This window comes from Protopterus annectens, chromosome 15.part0 (genome assembly GCF_019279795.1).
Source record: "Protopterus annectens isolate FY-2018-M chromosome 15.part0, PAN1.0, whole genome shotgun sequence".
In the NCBI taxonomy this organism is placed as follows: domain Eukaryota; kingdom Metazoa; phylum Chordata; order Ceratodontiformes; family Protopteridae; genus Protopterus; species Protopterus annectens.
The window spans coordinates 587,745,930-587,773,548 of NC_056749.1; the positions used below are offsets into that span (position 1 = coordinate 587,745,930).

Genomic DNA, 27,619 nt, shown 5'->3' on the forward strand with positions numbered 1-27,619 from the left:
TTATGCTAAGAGGTTGAAAGCTATGCACCTGTCCTGTCAACTTTCTAAGTTTTTTTAAGAGCAATATTTAAAAAGTGTCCCTATTTTTTGGATATTTGTCCCCCATTATTTGTGGCATTGTCAATATTTTTTGTTCTAAGAGGTTGAAACGTATGGCTATGATCCAGCAACTCCCCCTCAGCAACAGCCCCACCCCCAAAAGGCTTTACTGTAATAAGCCGATTGATAGGATCAACTTTATTACAGTTAGATCTATAGCCCGCTGCTCGTAGTTGCAGTGGCAGATGCTAGTTAAAGGCTAAAAAGAATAACCAAAAAAATAAATACAGCACATCACTGTAATAAGCTGATCGATAGATTGTATTAGATCAGCTAATTACAGTTAAAGCTATAACCCCAGCTGTTTAAACAAACAAACAATAAAAAACAACGGATGTTCCTTTTTGTGGCACACAAACCAGATGGCCAGATACATGACACATACCTGTCTCTCATATACACGCATACACAGTCTCTTCTTCATTGCCACACTCAGACATTCTGCTGTCACACAGGGGACTGTTCATTCTCTCATTCATCGATAATTATCTGGCACACACACACAGTCTTCTCCTGCACTCACACACTGACATTCTGCTTGCACACATGCACTGTTCATTCATTCTCTCATGCATCGCTAAAGCTCTGTCATACACACATGATGCATACACCGTCTCTCCTGCATTCACACACACACATTCTGCTTGCGCACGAGCACTTTTCATTCATTCGCTCATGCATCGCTAACAGTCTCTCGTACACATGCATACACAGTCTATCCTGCATTCACACACACAGACATTCTGCTTGCACACATGCAGTTTTCATTCGTTCTCTCATACATTGCTAATGCTCTCTCATACACACGCATACACAGTCTCTCCTGCATTCACACACACACTTTTCATTCATTCTCTCATGCATCGCTAACGCTCTCTCATACACACGCATACACAGTTTCTCCTGCATTCACATTCTGTTTGCACACAAGCACTTTTCATTCATTCTCTCATGCATCGCTAATGCTCTCTTACACACACATACACAGTCTCTTCTTCACTCACACACACATTCTGCTTTCACACATTCACTGCTCATTCTCTCAGGCATCGCTAACTCTCTCATACACACACACACACACACAGTCTGTTCAACATTCACACACGGAGACATTATGCTTTCACCCATGCATTCACTAACCCACATGCAATCAGCAGGAGAAACCCAACCATACACACACACACCAACCAAGGCATGCCCGAAACACTCTATACCATACATATTTTCGCACGAATGACCTGATTTATGGCTCATATTTTTTGTTCATGTGATCCCAAAAAAAATTGGTTTTCTAGGAAATCGGGGGCAATTTATTAAAGATTGAAGCTACAAAATAACGGCAGACATTTGACATTCAGGCTTCCTAATCTTCAGAAAATCTAATCTAATCCAAAAACTGTTATTCTCGCAACTTTCTAAGTTTGCAACAGCAATATTTAAACAATGCCCATATGCTTTTGAGTCTTTATCCAGTTTTCTTGCTCTAAGAGGTTGCGAGGTATGAGACCAATTGTATTAACACTTAAAAAAATAAATAAATAAAAAAGCTCAGCTACACTTGCGGTACATTATGCTATCACCTTACCGAAACAGTGCAGGTGGTGTTAGCTTTCAAGCACTTCGGCAGCAGTTTCACTAAAGGCAGTACTGGCTCTGATAATGTTTTCAGCCCTGAAGGAAACTGTGGTCATTAATACAGTTCCACAATGTGTTCATTTTTAGCAGCTGTTTACCAGGCAGGTGTGATAATGTCTATGTCACAGTGTGGGTGGAACATCAGGACAAGGAACTACTGATTTGCCTATGTCGAAGGTACAACATGAAGGTGGTGACAAATTCCACCAGAAAGAATGAGATACAAAAGAATGGGGGATGGGCAACCCTACACTACGCTTAGGTAGGGGAGAAATATAGGACTGAAAAACTTTTTTGTGCATTCCTGTAACAGCAGGTGGCTAGGCTGATTTTATGAGGGTAAAGGAAAACTAGCTTTTGAGTTTAAATATGTTGGAGCCCGGAGTTTTCCTTTAAGTCTTGCAACTATATTTTCTGCACAAGCAGGAAAAGTTGATATTTTTGTTTGAGGAGTTCCATGGTATTCTGCTGGAATTTTAGCATATGGACCTGACAATTTAGTGCTCTAATAACAAGAGTAGCAGATGTGTATACTTTTTTACCCAATCTGTCTAATGCTCGGGAATCCCTATCTGAGGGGGTGGGATTCTTAGCAGAAGCTGCTTTAATTCCTTTAGGCCCTTTGGAGATAAATCCTACTGCTGACCCTGAGGTTTTGAAAAGAAATTTGTGAGAGTCAGGGACTCTGTACTACCTCTCAGGTTTCCTGGAAGCGGGAGGGAGGGTGTCAGGAGTTAAACTAGATTCCATGAAAACATCATCCACAACATCCAGGACAGAGGGTAGTCCTGACATTCCCATTGGAAATGCTTTCTTAAAGTATGAAGGGTTTCCCCAAAGGAAAAATCTTGGGGTGGAGAGGCTGAAGGAATGGATTCCTCTGCATCAGAATCCTCATAAGCAGAGAGGGGTTGCATGTCTTCATATTCAGAGGCATCGGAGTCATCGGACTCCTGTTCAGATAAGACTACTGGGGACAAATCTTTTTTCTTTTGGAAGGGGTAATCCTTGGTCAGACAAGCTCCTCGTGGTCCTGCAATGTGGTCCTAGCCACAGAAAAGCGACTACTTTCTGGATTTAAATATCTTTGCTGTTTTTTACCTGAAATAGCTTCTCTAGCTTACCCTAAACAAGCTTAAACTGTTTTTTTAGCTGTTTGCTGCATTATTTTAATATCTGCACTTAAAGTTACATTTTAGTCGAATATGATCGAAAGTTTGTTTGTTTAATTTAACTGTTGAGGCTGCCCACTAAAGTGTGCTAGCCTGTGTAACTGATTTATTACTGTTTCTGCATTTTCTGTGTGTTTCTATCTAAAAACAAAAAAAAAAACCCAAAAAAATAATCCTTGTTTTCCCGCCTCTCCTCGACTAGTTTAGACCAGTTTACAGGCATTGCTGTATTCTGGGCTGTGGTGTAGTTCCTGTGTTGTCCATTACCTTACTTGGATAGAAGGAAGTTTCTTTGCTCACCAGTGGGAGTGGGGAGCCTTGAGCAGCCTACCTGCCCCTGTAGGAAGTGACCTCAGCACAAGGGCTGTAGTAATTGGTTGTTTTGGACTATTTCTAGCTCTTTTGAAGTTCCCTGTTTAAAATCCGCCTCTGGGCGTTTTTTTCTGACTATACTACTCAGACAAGCTCCTCGTTGTCCTGCAGAGTGGTCCTAGCTACAGAGAACTCAGAAAAGCGACTACTTTCTGGATTTAAGTATCTTTGCTGTTTTTTTACTTGAAATAGCTTCTCTAGCTTACCCTAAACAAGCTTAAACTGTTTTATTAGCCGTTTGCTGCATTATTTTAATATCTGCACTTAAAGTTACATTTTAGTCGAATTTGATTGAAAGTTTGTTTGTTTAATTTAACTGTTGAGGCTGCCCACTAAAGTGTGCTAGCCTATGTAACGGATTTATTACTGTTTCTGCATTTTCTGTGTGTTTCTATCCAAAAACAAAAAAATAATCCTTGTTTTCCCGCCTCTCCTCGACTAGTTTAGACCAGTTTACAGGCATTGCTGTATTCTGGGCTGTGGTGTAGTTCCTGTGTTGTCCATTACCTTACTTGGATAGAAGGAAGTTTCTTTGCTCACCAGTGGGAGTGGGGAGCCTTGAGCAGCCTACCTGCCCCTGTAGGAAGTGACCTCAGCACAAGGGCTGTAGTAATTGGTTGTTTTGGACCATTTCTAGCTCTTTTGAAGTTCCCTGTTTAAAATCCGCCTCTGGGCGTTTTTCTGGCTATACTACTCAGACAAGCTCCTCGTTGTCCTGCAGAGTGGTCCTAGCTACAGAGAACTCAGAAAAGCGACTACTTTCTGGATTTAAGTATCTTTGCTGTTTTTTTACTTGAAATAGCTTCTCTAGCTTACCCTAAACAAGCTTAAACTGTTTTATTAGCCGTTTGCTGCATTATTTTAATATCTGCACTTAAAGTTACATTTTAGTCAATTTGATTGAAAGTTTGTTTGTTTAATTTAACTGTTGAGGCTGCCCACTAAAGTGTGCTAGCCTATGTAACGGATTTATTACTGTTTCTGCATTTTCTGTGTGTTTCTATCCAAAAACAAAAAAATAATCCTTGTTTTCCCGCCTCTCCTCGACTAGTTTAGACCAGTTTACAGGCATTGCTGTATTCTGGGCTGTGGTGTAGTTCCTGTGTTGTCCATTACCTTACTTGGATAGAAGGAAGTTTCTTTGCTCACCAGTGGGAGTGGGGAGCCTTGAGCAGCCTACCTGCCCCTGTAGGAAGTGACCTCAGCACAAGGGCTGTAGTAATTGGTTGTTTTGGACCATTTCTAGCTCTTTTGAAGTTCCCTGTTTAAAATCCGCCTCTGGGCGTTTTTTTCTGGCTATACTACTCAGACAAGCTCCTCGTTGTCCTGCAGAGTGGTCCTAGCTACAGAGAACTCAGAAAAGCGACTACTTTCTGGATTTAAGTATCTTTGCTGTTTTTTTACTTGAAATAGCTTCTCTAGCTTACCCTAAACAAGCTTAAACTGTTTTATTAGCCGTTTGCTGCATTATTTTAATATCTGCACTTAAAGTTACATTTTAGTCGAATTTGATTGAAAGTTTGTTTGTTTAATTTAACTGTTGAGGCTGCCCACTAAAGTGTGCTAGCCTATGTAACGGATTTATTACTGTTTCTGCATTTTCTGTGTGTTTCTATCCAAAACAAAAATAATCCTTGTTTTCCCGCCTCTCCTCGACTAGTTTAGACCAGTTTACAGGCATTGCTGTATTCTGGGCTGTGGTGTAGTTCCTGTGTTGTCCATTACCTTACTTGGATAGAAGGAAGTTTCTTTGCTCACCAGTGGGAGTGGGGAGCCTTGAGCAGCCTACCTGCCCCTGTAGGAAGTGACCTCAGCACAAGGGCTGTAGTAATTGGTTGTTTTGGACCATTTCTAGCTCTTTTGAAGTTCCCTGTTTAAAATCCGCCTCTGGGCGTTTTTTTCTGGCTATACTACTCAGACAAGCTCCTCGTTGTCCTGCAGAGTGGTCCTAGCTACAGAGAACTCAGAAAAGCGACTACTTTCTGGATTTAAGTATCTTTGCTGTTTTTTTACTTGAAATAGCTTCTCTAGCTTACCCTAAACAAGCTTAAACTGTTTTATTAGCCGTTTGCTGCATTATTTTAATATCTGCACTTAAAGTTACATTTTAGTCGAATTTGATTGAAAGTTTGTTTGTTTAATTTAACTGTTGAGGCTGCCCACTAAAGTGTGCTAGCCTATGTAACGGATTTATTACTGTTTCTGCATTTTCTGTGTGTTTCTATCCAAAAACAAAAAAATAATCCTTGTTTTCCCGCCTCTCCTCGACTAGTTTAGACCAGTTTACAGGCATTGCTGTATTCTGGGCTGTGGTGTAGTTCCTGTGTTGTCCATTACCTTACTTGGATAGAAGGAAGTTTCTTTGTTCACCAGTGGGAGTGGGGAGCCTTGAGCAGCCTGCCTGTCCCTGTAGGAAGTGACCTCAGCACAAGAGCTGTAGTAATTGGTTGTGTTGGACCATTTCTAGCTCTTTTGAAGTTCCCTGTTTAAAATACGTGTTTGCACAGCTTTTCAGTGCTGGTTAAACTTCTTCCGGCTCTGCCAAGTCTGCTCTTCAAATTTTCCCTTAAGGAAGCTCTACTCTTAGTATAATCAGACTACTCGCTATATTATAAGCCTAGCACTTGTTCTCAAAACTTCTCTACTAAGTAAGCACTACATCCTACCACCCCTGTGAATATCCACTTCCCTTAAAGGCACAGCACTCCCTTATACTATTCTAGCATGTCGAGTGGTAGATTACTGGCATCCTCTCCAGTTCAGCTGGTTAATCTGGGTATCTTGAGACAATGTTACAATTGTCTCATGTACACAGACAACCCTCTCCTCCTCCCAACAAACACAAATATATGTGAGAGATGCAACTATATAGCCAAACTGGTGGCTGAAATCTCTCAACTCAGGGCTGGCATGACCAGACAGGAGGAGATGGTAACCACACACATAACAAACCCAGTCCCACATAGACCTACCACAACTGCAAACCAAACACATAAAAACACAAAGACATACTCGGAGGCTCTAATAAAAAACTTACCAAAACAACAGAGGCTCCCAAAGCAGACATCCAAAAATCCACCACCTCAAAACAAAACACATGCAACACATACTTCAGTAAATCAGTGTGTCAATCAATCACAGCCCTTAAGGCCAAACACCATGTCTGATACACTAGTAATAGGTGACTCTATAGTCAGACACACTGATGTCCCACTTACCACGCTGAACAAGGAGAGGGTGACTGTGAGCTGCCTATCGGGAGCTAGGATCTGCCACATAACACACGCACTCAGGTCACTCCAAACCAAGTACAAATATGACTCCATCATTGCTCATGCTGGCGTGAATGACCTGAGATGTACCTCCCTGGACTACATGAAACAAGACAGAGGAGCTCTCTGAGCATGTAGCCCAGGCCGGTATGACCCTGACCAGCATCTTGCCCTCACCAAGAATGATGCCACAATACAAAGACAAGATGATCAGCTTTAATAATTGGCTCAAGTACTGGTGTCATTCTAAGGGGATCCAATATCTGTCTGCCTGGGATGACATGTTGGACAAGCCACGCTGCTTCGCAAGGGACGGCTTGCACCTGTCACCACTGGGCTTCCGGATATTGGCTAAGGCTCTTGCCACCCCCATAGTGCCTTTTTTAGGCAAGGCTCAAAAGACAAACCCACCACCTTAGAAAACAAAAATTGAAAAAAACTAAGGGTAATGCTGCTCAACGCCAGAAGTCTAAATCTCAAGATGCAGGCACTCTATGCACTCCTCAGTATGGAGAACATAGACGTCTGTGCAGTAACTGAAACCTGGTTCAAGGCTCCTGAGAGCACCCCAACGCTACCAGGCTATACCTCGTATCATGCTTTTCGGCCCCAAAACCCGGGCCGAACCACAAAGGGAGGGGGAGTGTCCATATTCATCAAGGACACCCACACCTCCAGGTTAGTAGCAACACATGAAGCATCGGAGACCATACAGGTGCAACTAACCATAGGCAAAACTGCTATACAACTGGTAGCATGTTACAGACCACCCTCCCAATCTCAGGAACCCCACTCAGCCTTCCTGAAGACATTGGAGGATATGACTATCACAAAATACCATCATACTGGGAGACTTTAACTACCCTAACATAGATTAGGTACATTATTCTAGCCCTAACACCCTAGCCCAAAGTTTCCTGGAATTCATAAATTCAAATGCCCTGGAACAGCTAGTCGCCTCTCCCACTAGGGGAGATAATATACTAGACCTGATCATCGCAAACATGGGGACAAAATGCTCCACACCGGAGGTATACCCCTTCACTAGTGAGATCTGACCACAAACTAATCACCCTCGATATACATATCCCACCTCCACCCCCAGCACAAAAGACCACAGTGAAAAACTTCTCAAAAGCAGACTTCACTCTTCTTAAGACTGAGATGGTTTCCTTTAAGCCCACTGGGCCAGTGGATACCACATCCCACAATGCTGAATCCTTCACAAATGCTGTCTATGGACATCTCCAAGAATGCATGGATCATGCAATCCCAAATAAATCCAAGTCCCTCTCCACCAAAGGCAAGCATCCTGTCTGGTGGACCTCAGCCATTAACAAATTGTATAACAAAAGAAGGAAGCTACTGCACGATAGAGCAAAATCCCATAAAGGGAAGACATCTCTGATCAACACTAGCAGAAAACTATGTTCTCTCATAAAAACATCCAAGGCCAACTTTGAGAGAAAAATCACTAAGGACACTAAAGATAACCACAAAGCCTTCTTCAGCTATGTTAGAAATCTGGGCGGAAACCCTCAGATATGCTCAGAGTTAGTTCACAACAACAAAAAATACACTGAACCCACAGATATTGCCAACATTCTGGCTGACAGGTTCAGTGCAAATTTCTCCCCTCCCTCACCCCCAAAAGAAGAAATACTTATCCCAGCTGAATGTAATCTCCCTGTCATCTCAGATGTCAAAGTGAGAGCCGCCCTCATTAAAGCTAAACACACAGCATCAATGGGACCTGACGGTATCCCGGGTTGCGTGCTACGTGAACTCCACGAGGAGCTAAACCTGCATATAAAAATGCTATTTAACCTTACCCTTACTACAGGATATGTACCTGAACACTGGCGTACAGCAAAAGCGGTCCCACTCGACAAAGGGGGTAACCTCTACAGACCCTGGGAACTACCGCCCCATAAGCTTAACCAGCCTGGTCTGCAAAGCTATGGAAAGAATCATTATGGAACTCATAAACAGAGACATTGGGGACCTACAGACACTTGACCCCACCCAGTTCGGCTTTGTAAAGGGCAGATCCTGCCTTTTGAACCTGGTTGACTTTTTCAAAACAGTCACTAGAGCCATTGATGAGGGCAAAGCAGTCAATACAGCCTACCTGGACTTGGCTAAGGCCTTCGACACAATACCCCACTCAGGCATCACAGATAAGCTCAACAGCTTAAACGTAAACCCTTATGTCACTAGATGGGTTGCAAACTGGCTAAAGGACAGAACCCATAAAGTTAAAATCGCTGGAGCAATGTCAGACTCAAAGCCAGTCACAAGTGGTGTCCCACAGGGATCTGTCCTGGGACCCCTCTTGTTCGGCATTTATTTCTCAGATGTTAAAGCAAACATGGGAGGGTTGTGGCTGACAAAGTTCACAGATGACTGCAAACTAGGCGCCATAGTCGATACACCAGTGGACACATACATCCTACAAAAAGGCCTCTCAGAAACGGACAACTGGTGCCGGAGTCATGGCCTTAAACTAAATGCCAAAAAATGTATAGTCATCCCCTTTGGGAAAAACAAAGTACCCACAAATTATCACAGACAGCAACCCACTGAGTACGGAAAAAGTAATCAGAGACCTAGGGACCCAAGTCGACAGCGACCTCAAATTTGACACCCACGTTGCCAAAGTGGTTAGAAAAACATTCTACCTTGCACACCTCATCCTGAAGGGATTCACATCCAGATCCAAGGATGTCATACCCCTATACTCCTCCCTCATCAGACCCATGATTGAGTACAATGCCCCATTTGGTATGTACCTCACCCGGCATTTGCAACAGCTGGAGATATCACACCAAGAGGATCAAGGGTCTCCAACATATGTCTTATTCTGCCAGACTAAAGAAACTCCAGCTCTATTCAGTAGCATACCGCCTGCTCAGAGGTGATCTCTGCCTGACGTACAAGGCCATGTCCAATCAGGAACTGATGGACATGCTCCACCTCAAAAAATCCAAATCCATCAGAACCACGAGAGCTAAAGACTTAAACCTCGGCACAAGTATGAATAGGACATGCTGGAGGGATAGATTCATAACCCAGAGGCTTCCCATGCTCTGGAACAAGATCCCAGTTCATGTTAGGCAGAGCCCCTCACTGACTCTCTTCAAGAGAGATCTTGATGAGTGGATGGGAGATCGTAAGTTTACCCCAGGGGTCACATCTGTGTCACTACTAGACAGGGGCACAGTAAACTAATTCTATTATATAAGGGGACCTTCACTGTGTCACTACTAGACAGAGGCACAGTATTCTAAAATCCATTCTGTGCATTTTTGTACCATTTCATGGGGTGGCGAAAGCCACATCACTATGGCCAGGCTTACAAATGCCCCAGGGCAGATAGCCTAGTACTAAACTATGAAACTATAAAAAGTTTTGCAACAGTGACTCAGCTACTCAAGCATCTACCATTACACTGAATTCTTCACAGATCTGTCTACGCCCATTGTAGGAATCATGTAACAAATTATGGGAGAATACCAAGCAGTGCAAAGGGATCCTAATACTGAACCTACTTAAAAGGTTAGATCATTTCAGTACTACTGCCACAAAGCTTGCATGCGCCCAAACATGAAATCTTAATTCTTAGGTGAACACTAGGCTAACTGCCTTTAAGGCACATTTTAAGCTAGTCAAACCAAGGTCAGAATTAAAACCTGTACTTTTTGTCTATGAAGTGAATACCTTAACCACTATGCCAAACCTACCGTGGAAAATTAACAGACAAAAGTCTGAATCAATGCATTGCAAATACCCTGGACTGAAAAAAATTTAGAAGACTAATGAGACAGGCTGCTGTCCTGATGGAATGCACCTCCCTTACCATCTATGCTGTCCCATGACAATCATACCAAAAGGAAATGCAATTAACCACTTGGAAAGGGACAGTGATCTACCAGACTTCTCTGGCATACAGAAAATGAAAAGATAACCTGATAGCTGATGTCTTTCTTCTTTTTGGTATATAGGTTTGCCAGTGCACATCTGTGGTATGCAGAATACCTGCCCTCAGGGATTAGGTTGAAATACCAGGAGTTGAATGGACTGGTTGAAAGTGAATTTTGACTCAAACACAGGAATGAAGGATAACCTGGTCCTAAGGGAGACCTTTGTCACTGTGGAAACATCAAAGCCTGAAGCTTACACAATTTCAGGTGAAGTGACAGGAACTTTGGTAAAAAGATAACAAGGGTCAACTTCTCAATAACAAAGTTTAAGCTCCAGGCTGGAAGAAACCATTTTTTTTCAGAAGTCTTAAGTGGAGCGTGCCCCATAAGGAAAGATGTAACTGCAGAAGTAGAAGAGGCTGGTGGGGAGGTCTAAGGAAGACAGGCTAAAATCCTGGAGGTACACACCCCAACAGAGAAAAAGGCTAGGCCCTTAAAAATAGCTTAAAAAAGTATTGCAAAATCACTGGAATGCTGGCTGGTAAAGGATCAAGCCCCTATTTGTTTTACCAAGCCAAATTCTCTTCCACCTCACTAGGCAAAATTTTCTGGTGCTGAACTTCCCACCTTTTGCATGATACTAATGCATTTTGGAAATATAAAAGCCCCAGGAGCACTAGCTTGAAACCATTTAAGCTCCCAACCAGAAAGGCTTGAGGTATCAATGCATGCAAATAGTCTTTTGCAGAGTCATTAGATTCATTACCGATGGAATGATTCATAAGTTCTCCAAAGCAAATGTGGCTTGGGAGTACATCATCTTCCTTGGCTAAAAAGAAGCTACGGAAAATGAGATTTGTTCTCTTCTTGGATGCCTTGGCTACGCACCTTTGGGATAATGAGGGAGAAGGAGGGGTGTGTATAGTTGGCCTGGATGAAGGAAGTACTGATTGCTTAGGCCTCCAGTGCAGCAATGCAGTAAATAAGAGGAAATCCGCTCTCTCAGGATGCAAAAGCATCCAGCCTTATGGTCCCCAACCTTCTTGTGATCTTGAATACCACTTTGTCTAGCATTCATAGGTTCATAGAAGGTTACTAGACTAGCAGCCCTAAAGCCTTTATAAGCCTAGCCATGTTAATCCCTTGGTTGCCCCAATTGTCCTTGGTTAGATGGATGTACTTAACAAATCAGCACAGACTTCCCAAGTCCATGAGGGACATCGGTGCCACCCCCAGGATGAATTTGCAGTCACCCATCCATTTGTCCAGACTGTGCTTGAATAGGGCCACTGAGAAGCTCTGTTTCATATGAATAGGAAGTTTGTTCCAGAACAGCAGCAATCTCTGAGAGACATACCTCTCTCTCCAACATGTTCCGTTAAAGTCACTGGCAGGGTTTAGATCTGTACGAGTGACACTTGTGCCATTTGATTTTTTAGACAGGCAGCATTTCCATCAGGTCAGGGTCAGAGACTGCCCTGTAGGCCAGGCACAAGTCACCTCTCAGTAGCCTGTATGATACAGAGTACAGTGACAGGGCTTTCAGTCTATTCACATAGGTCATGGTTTGGAGAATCTGTATCTTAGTGAGAAACCTCTCTCCAGTTGCTGCAGGTGTCTGGTGAGACACATGCAGAAGGGAGCACTGTACTCTAGTAATGGATTAGGGTCAAGTAAAGTAGGGTTATAACATCCTTAGACCTGGATGTGATGCTTTTACTTATGAGAAGAGCAATGCAGAAGGCTTTCTTTACCACTGTGGAAACCTGGTGATCAAAGTTCAGATTGCTGTTGACCGTGTTCCCAGATCTCGCACCACTGGGTTTAACCTTAGAGGGGTGCTGTCAATATTGCAATTAGTGGGAAAATCTGCTTTGCCAAATGGGACAATAGTGCACTTTTTTAAATTTAGTTTTAGACCATGAGTTTGACACCAGTCATTTGTTTGTGTTAGCCCCTCCTGCAATATGCTAGCATTGTTGGGTGACTCAATGATAGCATTTAATTTACAATCAGCAAAAATAGTAAGCCAAAGGCTATCTACTTTGGCCTGGACTTCTGAGAAACATTCAGAATAGTAAAGGGCCCAGTACAGATCCTTGTTGTACGCTAACGGTGATGGGTCTACTGGTAGAGGTGGAGTCATCAACCTTGACAGTATATGTGTTCTGTTGGTAAGCCAATTAGCTACCCCATCTACTGATGTAAGGATTAACACCTTGCTGGAAGAGTTTTTCAATGATACCCGAGTGGGGGATTGTGTTGAAGGCTTTGGATAGGTCCAGATAGGTGGTATGCACCATCTTACCTTCATCCAGGGCTTTGGTACCTTTCTCGAAGAAGTCTACCAGGTTCAATAAACATGAGCTACCCTTAAAGCAAAATTGGGTTGGGTCTAGAGTATGAAAGTCGCCTATGCCCTTTGCTGATAAAATCCATGACGATCCTTTCCATGGCATTGCAGTTAAGGGGATTACTGTTGCTGTTCTCCATTCTGCTGGTACAAAGCCAGTTCTCAGTTTATGATTAAACAGAAAGGCAAGAGGGTCAGCTAGGTCCTGTTTTTGATTGCTTAGATAAGTAACCTGGGATGCTGTCTGGTCCCATTGAGGCCATGTTTTTGATCCTGGAGTGCACAGATATGACTTGATCTCCAGAGATACTAGGTAGAGAAGTGGTGCCAATTACGCTTGGGATATGGCTGGTGGGGATGGGGGGGGGGGTGAAGTCTGCACCAAATCTGTCAGCTAGTAGGTTGGCAATTTCCTCCGGTGTAGTGTGAGTGGTACCATCTACTACCAATTTGGCACATAGCTGGGCTCTCCTTTTTAGATTTTGGATGTAGTTAAAGAATGTCTTATGATTGTTCTTGGCTAGGGATGTTATTTTTAGCTTCATAATTAGCTTCAGATGACTTTACAAGATGTCTGACTTGCTTGTTCAATCTGTGGAGGGAATTTTTCCTCTGCAAAGGCAGTTGCCTCTTGTTCTTGGACATCCGTTTCTTCCTTTTGTTACACAATCTGTTTATACTAGATGTCCACCAAGGTGGCTTGTTTTAAGCGAGGGCCTGGTTTTAATCTGGTCAGGTACAGCAGAGTTTTACAGTTGCTAAACTGATTACAGAAGGCATCTGTGTACATCTCTGCACAGAAGTCATTATTGCTTGCGACTGCAGGGGGTATAAAACGTTTTCTACCATCACTTAGTAGGCTGTAGTTTGCTTTTGAGAAGTTCCTTAGTTTTTTGCTCCTTTGGGGGTGTGGGGTATAACAGTTACTCTGAATGAGACTGACTTATGGTCCAACCTTGCCAAGTAGGGCATCACACAGGGGGAGTGCGGTGACCACCCCATGTTGGCGGTAGTATGGTCCAACTTTGCCAAGTAGGGCATCACACAGGGGGAGTGCGGTGACCACCCCATGTTGGCGAGTAGTATGTCAAGGGCATTAAAGCCCCTTGAGGGTACAGACTATCTTTTCCAGAGAATCTGCACTGACAAAGTCCAGGAACCTCTGGGTGAGCATCTTTGAGCTTGTGTCTGCTACCCCGTCGATGGAGGATAATTGCAATCTCCCATGACTAAGGTGTGGGACTTGAAACCACAACCCTGAGTTCTGCAGGCTAATGCCTTATCCAATAGGCCACCACTCCAATTCATGTTCAACACACATATTTGATATTCTGGCTGCTTGAAATGTACACTACTAGGAAGTGCACCTTTATGCGGATTGCCACCTCATGCATACTTTCATGGTTAATCTACAGAGAGGATATGAAGAAGTGCCCATTTGCTTGCTGGTACACTACAGTGCTTTCTGTTATCTCTAACACGTCTGGGTGAATGCTTTGAGGACATAACTGACATCTCTCTTACAAGTATGTGCCTTCACATCTCTTGCAATGACCCTCTTTTGCTCCCTTAGGCAAGAAAAGTTGATGTGAGTTGAGGGCAATCTTTTTGTCAGAGGAATCACACAGAAGCTATTTTAAGAATGACACTCTCCTCAAATATCAATGGATTTCCATAACAAAGAGTTGTGCATGGAATACTACAAGGATGGACATGGTAAATACCTGCAGAAAGAAATGGTGGATTACTTTCACACCTCAATGAGTCTACAACTGTTCTAGTTCTTTTATCTGATTTTTAAAAATATGCAAACTAAAAACAAAACCTTAAGTTCTGAGGAAAATTTCAAGTACCCAAAGCATCTTTGCCTTCTCTTAAGCTTCCCCTCCCTCCCATGGCTATTCAGTAAAGAAAAAGGTAATTTTCTCATTTTTAACCACAGACAACCCTTCCCACAAATCTTTACAATTGAACACAGACATTGGTTGAATCCAGTGTATGTTATAATAAAATTGCAAAATTTGCAACCAATACTCCCCACAGTGCACACCACTGCACCCCACTTAAAACGCTTAATTGGCTGGAATCTCCCCATGCCATTCTTTATAATCAACTTATACTAACCCACAAACTACTTCACTACCCTGAAAAAAACCCTGCTCTACAAAACATACTACACCCAAGCACCAAAACTAGGATCCTAAGACCCATTCAAAATCCCCTATTAGATGTGACCAAAGCCAATCATTCTGCAGGTATATCCCTCTATAGCAACACTATTGCCAAATATTGGAACAACCCCCCCAACATCTCCTCCATTAATTCCATTGCCTCCTTCAAGAAGTCTTTAAAATCATACAGTAACCATGGCTCTGTAAATGTGACAACCTGATTAATCTTCTTTACTTCCTATTGCCCTATTACCAGCTGTCTCTCTCAGCACCCTGCCACCCTCACCAAAGTACCTTTTACTTGCTCTCACCTACTGCTATTAACCTTTCATCGCACCTTTCCATGTCAAATTCCTATTACATCATTATTCTTATAAACTACCTACAGCAATCATGGCTCGGGAGTTGAAAAAACCCTGATTAACCTTTCATACTACCTACTGCTCTATTATCAACTCACCCTCTCTCACTACACTGCTACCCCACTAATGCAACTTCTTTCCCTTCTCTATCCTACTTTCAATAAGCCATCACGACGCCCTTTATGTCGGCTTGTATCAAATCCTTACGTTTGATCCTTCGAACCGGCATCGTGTACCAAAAATGTATCTAGGCACAACTTAAAGCACACAGAAAAAGTTACAAGTCTGAAATTAAATATCTCAGAAAAGTATTAGCTACTACAATTAAGACTATCTTATTTTTGTTCACTGCTCTAATGTACATCTATCTGTCTTGCGTAAACTCTATATATCTCTAAGTGTGTTATGTAAACTGTGCATCTCTGATGTATTTAAAAGTGTGTTATGTGAACAAATCTGTCAGATGTAAAAGTATATAAAAGTTACTTTCTGTATCTGGAGCTTTCACCTCGGGCCTCTGCTGAAAAAGGACCTTTAACCCAGTTGGGCTTTTCCAGTAAATAAATGTAAAATACAAATAAAAATAAAATTAATTCCAACAAATGAGAATCAACCTTTTAGCAGCCATATGAGCAGTCTTTATTTAGTTCTTTTGCTCATACCTAGAGAGGTCAACAGAAAATGCTGCCCTTTAGGGCCTGTTTTACCATCAATATTTCATGCCCCAGGTCCTGGGAAGGAGGCTGAACAGAAATTTTACATGAAAAGGGTATCCAGGCTGAAGTTTCTGAAATGCTCCTTCAGAGGGGATCACATCACACACAATCCACACTGCAGCTCTAACCACAGTCTCAAAGCAGTTACAACTGCAGAAAGCTAGTGGAAGAAATAACCTGCGTCTGGGGTGTAATAATTCAAACATTAGAAATGGTCCCAATCAACTGAGAAGATAAAGGCTGAGGATAATCACATCTTCCTTCAACAGACTTAGGGAGGGAGGAAAGCTTTTACACCTCATGATCTATTAAAAAAAAAAAAAAGAGTCTGAACGGGAAAGATGAAACAATTCATACTCTCAGCCTCAGAGGGTCACACAAGTAGGCAGTTTTTCCAACCCTGTCTACGGTTTTAGACTCCTTGTCTGGTAATAACATTGCAAAAAGTAATGGTCTTGGGGTTCTACACTGGCCAAGGCCATCATGTATTAAATCAACTCAACTGTGCCTCGTTTGAAACGTGTTTCAATTATAGTATGTGTCTGCTTTCTTGAGGCCTGATGGAACAGAATCCAGGTGGTTCTACGCTACAAGAAGCGCATCCTAATGACTTACTTGTTAGGGGGATTATCTACAGTGCCTCTTCCTTCTTCTCAGATATACACAAAGCCACTTTTGGGAAAGGGGACCATAGGCAAATTCACACAGAATTCAAGACTTCTTCAAAATGGGAGCCTATGTGGATGAGCTACTGTCCTTACCATCTCAGACAAAATGCCTCTGGATCTTCAGACATCTCAAGGATCCTGAGTAGGAGGAAGTCCCCTGCCATGCTACCTGCTCCAGGGACAAGTTTTTTTTCTGTACATACACACAAACACACAAGGACAACATCTGGATTGTGGGTGACCGATATGGCACTTGGCAGACCACCAGCAAGGGGTAAAGGCCCCGTGAGGCCTATTAGGTTATGTTTCCCAATGGTGCTTCATGCACCCACAATTTGAAACTACAAGATATCAGACAGTTATATATGACATCCAGACCATGAAATGGGGAGCCTATGCCAGCAAAATACAGTAGACCTTTACTAACCCAAGCGCCCAGACCTTGCCTGATAGAAGGACCTGGGAGAAGAGAGTCATTCTGTGGACTCAAGTGGCACCCACAATCAGACCAGCCAACATGTTCCAGCTAATTTACATGGTGATGGAAAGTACCTACACCCCCAGGAAGCATTTCCGCAAGGTGGGACCTAAGGTGGTATTTTTCCAAAAGGTCCCTCATCTGCAGATTTGAATGACAGGCATGGGCCTGAACACTCTTCAGCCAAGGGAACCTTAGTACCTAAAGGATGGGGAGGATGGGAGGTCATACTTGAAATGGGTTTACCTCTAGAAGTTTGACCAACGCCTACCTGCTTTGATTCTCAGGACATCTAATGGTGACCTAGAGCTGAACATGGATCCCCTTCCAGAAATCGCTGCATGAGGAAATATCAGCCACCACCATCCTTCCTGTAACAAGGCAGAACACACACTTTTCAACATTATGTTTGCAACTGGAACTACTAGCACTTAGAGCAATGCTTCATGTAATGCTCCACTTCAAGACTATAACACACACTGCTGATACAAGTCTTGGCTCAATACCTGGTGACTACAAGAACACTTACTAGTATCTTAACATTTTTTTTGTACTGACATGCATCAGGAGCAAGACAGGAACTGTGCAAATAACAGAAAACAAGTGGTGGGTTCCGAGGCCTAGGTATGTTAATACCTGCTGTATACAGCATCAAGGCAATATGGACCAGATAGCACAGGAATGTCAGAGAAAAAACAAGTGCCAAATTCTACCAAATGCAGAACTACCAAAGAAGGCTCACCTACATTATACCCAATTATTCTGAAACAATAACAAACTGATTTAATGAGGTAATGCTACTTTAATAAGGGACACAATGCCATATGATGACAACAGTGAAAAAGCAAAACAGATATATACACTGCCTAAGACTACCATAGCTGGTAGGAAAAAGCCTCAGAACAACTGGCAATGGTGAGCTTAAGTCCCATTTGAAAGAATGATGCAAGAGTCCTTCTCAAAAGAAAGATATGACATTACATATCACAACAAATTCAGAGAATGCTGCAATAACATTAAGAAAATTAAGAAAGGTCATTGCTGCAATGACTTCTCAAATTTAATTTTCCTGCATTTCTTTTTGGTACTGTCAAGTAAAATATCCAAGTGAAAATACAGCACAATAATGAATAACTAATGGAACAATAGATTACCTGCAATCAGGGATGAGTTATATAATACAATCATAAAAGGGGAAAGACGAATACTATACCTTAGGGATAGGAAGTGACAGATCACAAAACACTTCAAACATGATGGAACGGTGTCCACAGGCAAGACATTTCAAGGAACTTTTCAGCTGCCCAACAAACAAATCTGGAAAAACGAAAGATACAAGTAAAAATACAAAAAAGAATGCAAAGCAAGAGTAATGGTCACTAGTATAAAATGCACATACGTATTCAACTTAGACCACAATACAGAAACCCACTGTTCAGGGACAGTGGCTTACCATAATAGGATAGAACTGATCACTCACAATCTAATTTTGAAAACTGACTCGTACAGTGCACTGCTAAATCTTTTCATTTTTTATCTTCAGTACATCAGTCATGAAATTAAAACATTTTCTCTAAAAAAACAGATCCTCTACCACTGGGGACTTCTGCCCAATCTCAATCCTCGAAACACCAGGGGTAAATATCTGAAAAACTAATATGCAATTACGTATAATTATACAAAAACCCGCCCCCCCCCCCCCCAAACAGGGCTTCAGGTCTTGCTGTAGCACCCAAACTACCCTGTACAAATTTACATAGAATGTCCTTCTAAACTTTGAGATAGGAAACCTTACTGGGGCAATCTTTACCAACCTTACAAAAGCCTTTGCTATAATAGATCACCCTTCTCCTATTTAACTCTCTTTCTATGGCTGGGCTCAGCAACCAAGTAACTCCAGTGATTTAAAAGTTTCCTTTTAGATAGACAATTTAAAGTTGGAATTGGCAACTCCTTTTGTGGCGCTGTCCATTGATATCTGCTGCCCAAGATAAGTACTCAAATGACTTTTCTTCTCATTACGTGTCAGTGCATTCCCATTTGACTTTTCTCACTTACCTTTCATCCTACATGCCAAAGATATAGTGATATACAGTAAACTCTTAGTTAACCAGTACCCATGGGGATTGGTAGATGCTGGATAACTGTAGTTTATGGTTGCTTGAGAGTTGCTATTAAAAATAGGCCTGCCTAATACTGTACCCTAAACTATTTGTTTGGTTTAACTTGTTCTCAGGTTGGGGAGAGAGGGAATTTATTCCTATCTTCCTTTTTAAAACTGTAAACCTTTAAAACTTTAAAAACATAGAGCAGACTCCCTGTTATCCGGCTTCCTTTTAACCAGCCTCCATTTTAACCAGCCTTCACATTTCTGCCATAGCAACAGACAACAGAGAACAACACACTTCTGCCTCCTCTGGGCACTTCAAAACATCTAGGCTTATCATTTTAAACCTAAAATGTTAAAATATTAAAACAAAAACAAACTTATATTGCAAGTAAATTTTTGACCTACAAATGCTTTCTGATTTTCTGACTTGTAAATGCTATTTTGCATGCTTTTTCTGATTAACCAGCCATTTGTTTATCCAGCCTAAGGTCTAGTCCCAGTGAGACTGGACAAAAAAGTCTACTGTAAGATGTTTCTGTGGGGGGAAAAAGTGCAACACACAAATATTGTACTGTATTTCTTCAATTTTATTTTTTTATTTATTTTTTGCCGGTTGCTTGAGCTCCGGTTAAGTTAGAGTTTACTGTATAGATTCCACCCTTCAAATACAGATATCAAAAAGCAGTTTCAAGAAGACATGGCAAGCCTCTCCATGTGGCTAACTCAATGGAAATTACTCCGGACATTACAAAAAAAAATAAATAAATAAAAAGGATATGTTCATCAGGACTAAACACAATCTGAGCTCTTAATAACCCCCCCCCCCCCACGAGATCATCTCCACTTCTGATACCTAGGGATATGGCTAGAACACCTTAATTTACAACATTATGTTTAACAAAAGCAAAAACAGACTCAGAAGTGTTCTGGGCCACAAAGACTGCTCACTTTATTCTTCACAGAAGTGAGGAAAGCAACTGGAAAAGTGGAACTCCTCTCACAGACTGAATATGGACTTCACCCTGGTTGGTTTAGCTTTCAAGAAAAAAACTCTCCTCCTTAGAAATGTCATCAATCTGCAGATTTATTAAATTATCACCAAGGGTAAAGTGCCACTGCAAAGTCCTGCCAAAACTCATTGGCTTCCCCATTAATTACATAATGAAACCGTTAATGAAGTCTGTAATTTTCAAACTAATCCTTGTTCAGTCTTTCCTTCTTGTTGACAGCCACTTATATTCACAAAACCCTGACAAGCAACTTAGATTCCCTACCTTCTCCAGAAACCAAAAACAGCTACAGTGTACTGACCACAGCTTCTCTATCCTAAGAGCCCAAAGCTGGGAATCGCTTCCGAAATCAAAACTATTCTGTGCTGACCACAGCTTCTCCATCCTGGACCTCCAGGTCTAGAAATCTCTCCCCACTTCTCTCAAAGAACATTCATCCTTGACAATATTCATTAAAGAACTGAAACACTTCCTCTTCAAATGTGCAACATACTGTTGTTTCAAAACTAGTGCAATTTCCTGACATATTCCCAAATTCACTGATGGTTCTCAAAATTTGATCTCTTCCACTCACAATTTAACTGAAAGCAATTCATATATCTTCACAGACAGTAAATTCTTCCTCACCCTTGCTTCTCTGTGATGTCGCTATATTCACTCTGTATACAGTAATTCCTCAGTGACTACAGCACCATTTGTTTGTCTACCTCCTTCAGACACCTCTCTTACTTCTCTGTAATGTTTCTAAATTGATTATTTATACAATTACTCACATCCTCCTCGCACTCATTTTCTCTTGTGTATAATTACTCACTGAATTTATAATAAAAATGGACTACATTCTGCACTTTATTTTTACACTAAATATGTTGACTTAATACCTCTAACTTATTTTGCATTGTGTGTACAACAGCCATATTTTACTGTTGCTGAGCTGTATATTTTGACTTTATACCTTTTTTTTTTTGTTTATGTTCCTAGGCGGAATCTGTAAACAACTCAGAGACCAGTGCTATATACCAGTTAAAATTAAATAAATAAAATTAATCTGCACATCACAGGGGCCAAGAAGTGTGTTGGAAACACAATAAATAATGGCACTTTATAAAGCACATTGTGAAAAATATACAACTAGGTGCTGCAAAAGCAGACTGCAGAGGGATGTATCATTCCGGATTGTGGTTATGAATGAAATTTATTACTGTGAAAAAGTTTAAATGACACAAACTGCAAGGTGAACTCTGAACATTCAGTAGACCAGTTTCACTTACAACAGTAGATGCCTCTCTGAGACAGATGAGACCTAGGCATTAATCTGTATCAATGCACAAGTGAATAACTTCACAAACAAGAACTCAAAACAATCACACATTAATGGGTGTATAAACACATTCACACACAAGAACTGAGTGCCTTACATGGGACCTGATTTCAGAATTCTGAAGGGTTGCATCCACAAATACTAAATACACACACACACACACACACACACACACACACACATTATATATACACACACACACACTCTCACATACAATAAAAGGAAACCTAAAAAGATACCAACAACGTAATACAAATTTCACAGGCATGTATATGAGCCAGACGGTTCCCTGTCCAGTATTAAAACAATTTTCTCGTACTCCCAGGACTGAAAGAGATCCATCTTCTACAGTTACGAAATGCACAGTATGATCTACACACTCCTTCCTTCGAGCACCTACTGTAGATCACTCAACAAAGAATTTGTGAACTGATAGACTATTGTATATTAAGCTAGAAGTAATTGCTGATCCACGTATCTGTCTCTTTCTGGCAAATAATTGTAAATATCTCAAGTGAGATCACTCAAACTACCATACTCCACTGGTTCTTCTAAGACCAGAATTAGTGAAAGAAGTTTTTTTTTCCCCACCTCAAACAGAAATGGTACCAATTACTTACCTCCTTTGTGAGAGACTGAAATCTGCCTGTTGTGGGGACTTCCAAAGAGGTAATGTTATTTTAGCCTGTGGTGAACAGTCCTTTTATTTTTCTCTTTCCTTTTATACCTCTTTTTTTATCAGATTTTGGAGCCTCAACACACACCACATCTGAAGTGTTACCCTCTGAATGGTATTGGGGTATTTTCTTTTCTGCAAATGTACATTCCTTTCTTCCAGTCTAGGGACCTTTTATTTATTTTGCAGCAAAAAAAAAATGCCATTAAAGCAAGCTTTTAAAATTCTAACCATAACAACTTTGTTAAAATCTTTTAGAATCTACATTACATGAAGAATCCACTGAAAACATGCTCAGAGAAAGGAAGTGAACGCAATATCTGTCTGCCTTAAACGCATTCAGTAACTAACTTCTGTATAAAGAGTCATTGCACTTGGTAATACACTTATTAATCTGAAGGACAGCCAAGAATCGACTAAGTGGCCATCAGCAAATGAAAAAAGATGGAGTCAAGCAACAGACTGTTCAAGAGGTGGAACCAATGATGCTACTTTTATGAAGGGATCATGCTACACAATAAGGACAAGGTTACAGCCAAGACTGATACTGGTTCTCAGGGGGGGGGGTACCACCCGACTGCTATAATATTTACCCTGGATTACAAATCCTACTAGTAAACAGAACTTCAAATGTTCTAAATTCTGTTACAGGACTCCCTTCTGAAGAAAGGCCTATTAAAGGACCTTTGCTTCATACTTTTCTGGTTAACATTACAATGTATCTGCAATACTGCCACAAAGACAGAGAAAAAGCATCACATCAACTTCTTACTTTACTCTAAGACATCCAGAATTGTAACCCAGCTTGCATTACATCAGGTACATCCATCCGTGGATCTACAATACTGGACAAAAAATGTCACCTTGCACATAAGCACAGCATCCAGAAACCAACTACAGTTAAAGGTAGGGCTGCTTTAATTTAGAGTGCCAGCAACAACCTAACACCAGTACGATTACATGTAGTCTGATGAATGCTCTTCCTCCGAGACCGGAGATGTGACCTGTAGCTAGCAGTGAAACAGTTAGTGCTGTGTTAATTTACAACACATGGAAGGGGAATTCAATGGTGCAAAGTGAAAAAGAGAAGGGGGAGGAGAAAAAAAAAAACTAGTTATTACTGTTTTGTGTCTTGAGTGGACCTGCTGCAGCCTAAAACTGTAAGACTGCAGCACTCTCATCTCTGTAGTTTAAAAGGCTACTAAACAATGTAATAATTTTAAGAAATCAGGCTTCAAGTTTTTACCAACAATCTTGCTGTCCTCACGTTCCAAGTATCGCTTCCATGCCTGCATAGCTTTTTCATCTTCCCTGCAAAACCAGAAATTTAGAGTTAGAAAAGCACAAGTCACTCGAAGCACAGAACAATCACACTCCATTTGTTTTTTGATGGACCGAAAGTAGTGGTCTTTCATTTACATAAGGATTAAGAAAAGTGTTTAGACTAAATATGTTTTCAACTGAAAAGAGCACAAAATAAAAACTATCACATGCATGATATTCATATATTACCATTTTACACTGTAGAAATGCAGAAATCCCTTTCAACAAAATCTTATGAAAGGAATACACTTGGAAGAAAGCAATCATGGAAATACAATTAAATGTCTAAAGTCTATTCAGAATCACAATGCACCATTACTGTATTATGGGGAATAAAATAAGAAGCCTCCAGTAAAATGATTGAACTGTAATGACTTACAAGGTGCAACATCAAAACATTTTATTATACAAGGTTTGCAAATGTATGTTTCTCACTAGTAAATACTAATTATACAAAAAAAATGTCTGTACAGTACATACAACTATATGTTGACAATTTCACAAGATATGCCCCTCATTTGAAATACCTTCATGACATGTTTCTCCAACAAGCAAAGTGGTACACACTGCTTCAAACCAACTCTGCAAACAGCAAATGCATTGGGAGGCTATCAGTGGTACTCTGCACTTCATTAGAAATTTGCCAATTATTTCTTACCGAAGAGTATCAGGGTCTTCCAGAAGTGTACTTCTCTCCATATTTGTCATTATCCTGGGGGATCTCTGCCCTTTCCTGTTAATTTCACAGTGGAGGCGCTCCATAAGGAACTTCAGAAATTCCTGTGCGTCCTGCTGGCTAGAACAACAAAAGAACAGTCACTGGGTAAAAACACATTCTCAACAATTCTATACTTTTTTAAAAAGCTGTACACGGCCAGTTCCTTCTTACGCATCAGTTTAAGAAATGTCAGATGTCACACATCAAATTCAACCTGTTTATCTTTTTTCTTATTGGGCACTTCACATAGATAAAAAAAACAAATTAACACTTATGTTCGTACTACAACATTCTGTCTGTTGTAACTGCATTCCTCCTCAACCTGTGTGTGGGGTCTCTGACCTGACTTGGTCATTTTCCAAGCTGAAGAATTGAAGCTTGAGCTCCTCCCATCCTACCCAAGATCGAGTTTGCAGCAACCCTGTACATAGGTATGCATTTTAATTGAAACAAAGGTGAGTTTTATGAAAATAAGTGAACCGAAGGTAGAGCATAAAGATCAGGAACTATGGTTCCTCTGAACTTATCCAACAGACATGGTCATGGCCAGAGGGAAGGTGAGAGGAAAGGTTGAGGAGGAATGCAGTGACAAAAGAGATGGAACATTATGGTAAGAACATAGCTACTTTTTTATCTGATGTTGTCGCTGTCATTTCTCTTCAACCTGTGGGACAGAGTCCCCAGCTACAAAAACCCTAGGGTGGCCCTTATGTAAGGATATTACGGAGCACTGCAGAGCCAAAGGCAGTTCTACTCCTGGAGATCATGTCCAACTTGGTGCGTAACAAAGGTATGGGAATTTCACCAAGTTAAAGCATGTATAAATGTCATCAATAGGCACTCCAGACCAAAAGGCCTGAGAAGCTGCCAAAGACCTCGTACAAGCAGCCTTGACTTTACCTGCTAATGGTCTGTTTTTGGAAGAGTAAATAAAGGAACTACAATCTTTCAACCATTTGGCAAGAGTAAACTTGGACAGAGCTCACACTTCCCTCGTATAAGAAAAAGATACAAACAGCAGTTCCGATTTTCTGCAAGACTTGGTCGCTGTCCAGGTAAAAATGTAATTGCCTATGAACATCCAGAAGGTGAAGTGTATACTCTCCTTTGTTTTGAAAGCTGGGAAAGAAAACAGGAAGACTGATAGATTGATTTATATTATTTTCTGTAGCCAGTTTGGATAAGAAAGAAGGGTTGGTATGCACAGTGATGCCATCTTTGTGAGATTACATAAGGGAGTTTAGAGGAAAGGGCTTTTAACTCTGAAACCTTCTTGCTGAGGTGATAGCCACCAGAAACACCATTGTCCATAAAATAAATTAAGTCTACCTTAGCCGCAGGTTCAAATGGAGGAAGAACCAAAGCTTGTAGAACCATGGTCAGATCCCACGGGGAGTGGGGTCTTTGATTGGGGGCTAAGTAAAAAGGTACCTCTTAGAAACATTCTGCAAAGTTTAGATGAAGACTTTTCCCCAATATGAAAAGTGGAAATAGCTGCTAGCTGGACTTTCATGATGGAGTAGCTGGCTCAATTCTGTTAGACTAAAGCCAAGAAATCCAAAAATTAGGGTGGGGGTAGGGACAGGATCTACAGTGGATATAAAATGTTTACACACCCATGTTAAAATGCCAGGTTTTTGTGATGAGACCACAATAAATCATTTCAAAACTGTTCCCACCTTTAACATGACCTATAACTTGTACAATTCATTTGAAAAACAAACAAATCTGTTATGGGAAAAACATAAAAAATAAAAAACAGATAAGCTGTTTGCATAAGTACGCACACCCTTAAACTAACACTTTGTTGAAGCGCGTTTTGATTTAATTACAGCATTCAGTCTTCTTGGGTAGGAGTCTTCAGCATGGCACATCTTGACTTGGCAATATCTGCCCACTCTTCCTTGCAAAAGTGCTCCAAATCTGTCAGATTGCGAGGGCATCTCTTGTGCAGAGCCCTCTTCAGGTCACCCTACAGATTTTCTATTGGATTTAGGTCTGGGCTCTGGCTGGGCCATTCCAAAACTTAAATTTTCTTCTGGTGATACCATTCTTTTGTTGATTTGGATGTATGCTTGGGGTCACTGTTGTGATGAAAGGTGCAATTGCTCTTCATCTGCAGGTTTCTAGCAGACACCTGAAGGTTTTGAGACAAAAGTGACTGGTATCTGAAACTATTATAATTCCCACTACCTTGACTAAACCCCAGTTCTGGCTGAAGAAAAGCAACCCCAAAGCATGATACGGCCACCACCATGCTTCACCATGGGGATGAGTGTTCTTTTCGTGATGCAAAGTGTAGTTTTTGCTCCAAACGTACCTTTTGGAATTGTGGCCAGAGAGTTCAACCTTGGTCTCATCAGACCACAACACATTTTCCCACATGCTTTTGGGAGATTTTATGTATTGTTTTGCAAATTTTAGCCAGGCCTGGATGTTTTTTCTGTGTAAGAAAAGGCTTCAGTCTTGCAACCCTACCCCATAGCACAGATATATGGAGAATACAGGAGATTGTTGTCACATTTAGTACACAACCAGTACTTGCCAGAAATTCCTGCAGCATCTTCAGTGCTGCTGTAGGTCTCTTGGCAGCCTCCCCAACCAGTTTTAGTCTTGTCTTTTCAATTTTGGAGGGATGTCCAGTTCTTTGCAACATGACTATTGTCCCATATTTTCTATACTTTTTGATGACGGTCTTCACTGTGTTCCATGGTATATTCAATGTTGTGGAATTTTTTTTCTACCCTTCTCCTGACTGATACTTTTCAACAATGAGATCCCTTTGATGCTTTGTAAGCTCTCTGTGAACCATGGCTTTTGCTGCAGCAGGCAACTGAGTAAACGTCAGGAAATTCCTACTAAAACAGCTGAACATTATATGGAGTTAGAGTCTCCAATTGACGGCAGGTTTGTACCCAAGGAGACTGAATGTTGTAATTAAATCAAAAGGTGCTTCAACAAAGTATAGGTTTAAGGGTGTGCACATTTTTGCAACCAGCTTATTGTATATTTTTCCCCCTAACAGATTTGTTTGTTTTTCAATTGAATTGTGTAGGTTATAGGTCACATTAAAGGTGGGAAAAGTTTTGAAATTATTTATTGTGGTCTCATTTTTTATATCACAAAAACTTGGCATTTTAACAGGGGTGTGTAAACTTTTTATATCCAATGTACATGTTCCTGCCAGGTCCTTGAGGAAAATCTCTTCCATTTGCTCTGGCAGATTTTCCTGGCTGAAGA

The 27,619-nt window shown here is 41.1% G+C and overlaps 1 protein-coding gene across 1 annotated transcript in view; it reads right to left on the reverse strand.

Annotated features, from left to right (window-relative positions):
- Positions 1 to 27,619, reverse strand: part of USP21 (ubiquitin specific peptidase 21) — a 612,045-nt gene that overhangs the window by 376,152 nt on the left and 208,274 nt on the right. Inside the window, exons 5-7 of the mRNA XM_044057408.1 lie at positions 24,320 to 24,457; positions 23,585 to 23,649; positions 18,435 to 18,538 (exon numbers count right to left, since the gene is read on the reverse strand). Of these exons, the coding sequence (XP_043913343.1) occupies positions 18,435 to 18,538; positions 23,585 to 23,649; positions 24,320 to 24,457 (307 nt within the window). The remainder of the gene's footprint in view (positions 1 to 18,434; positions 18,539 to 23,584; positions 23,650 to 24,319; positions 24,458 to 27,619) is intronic.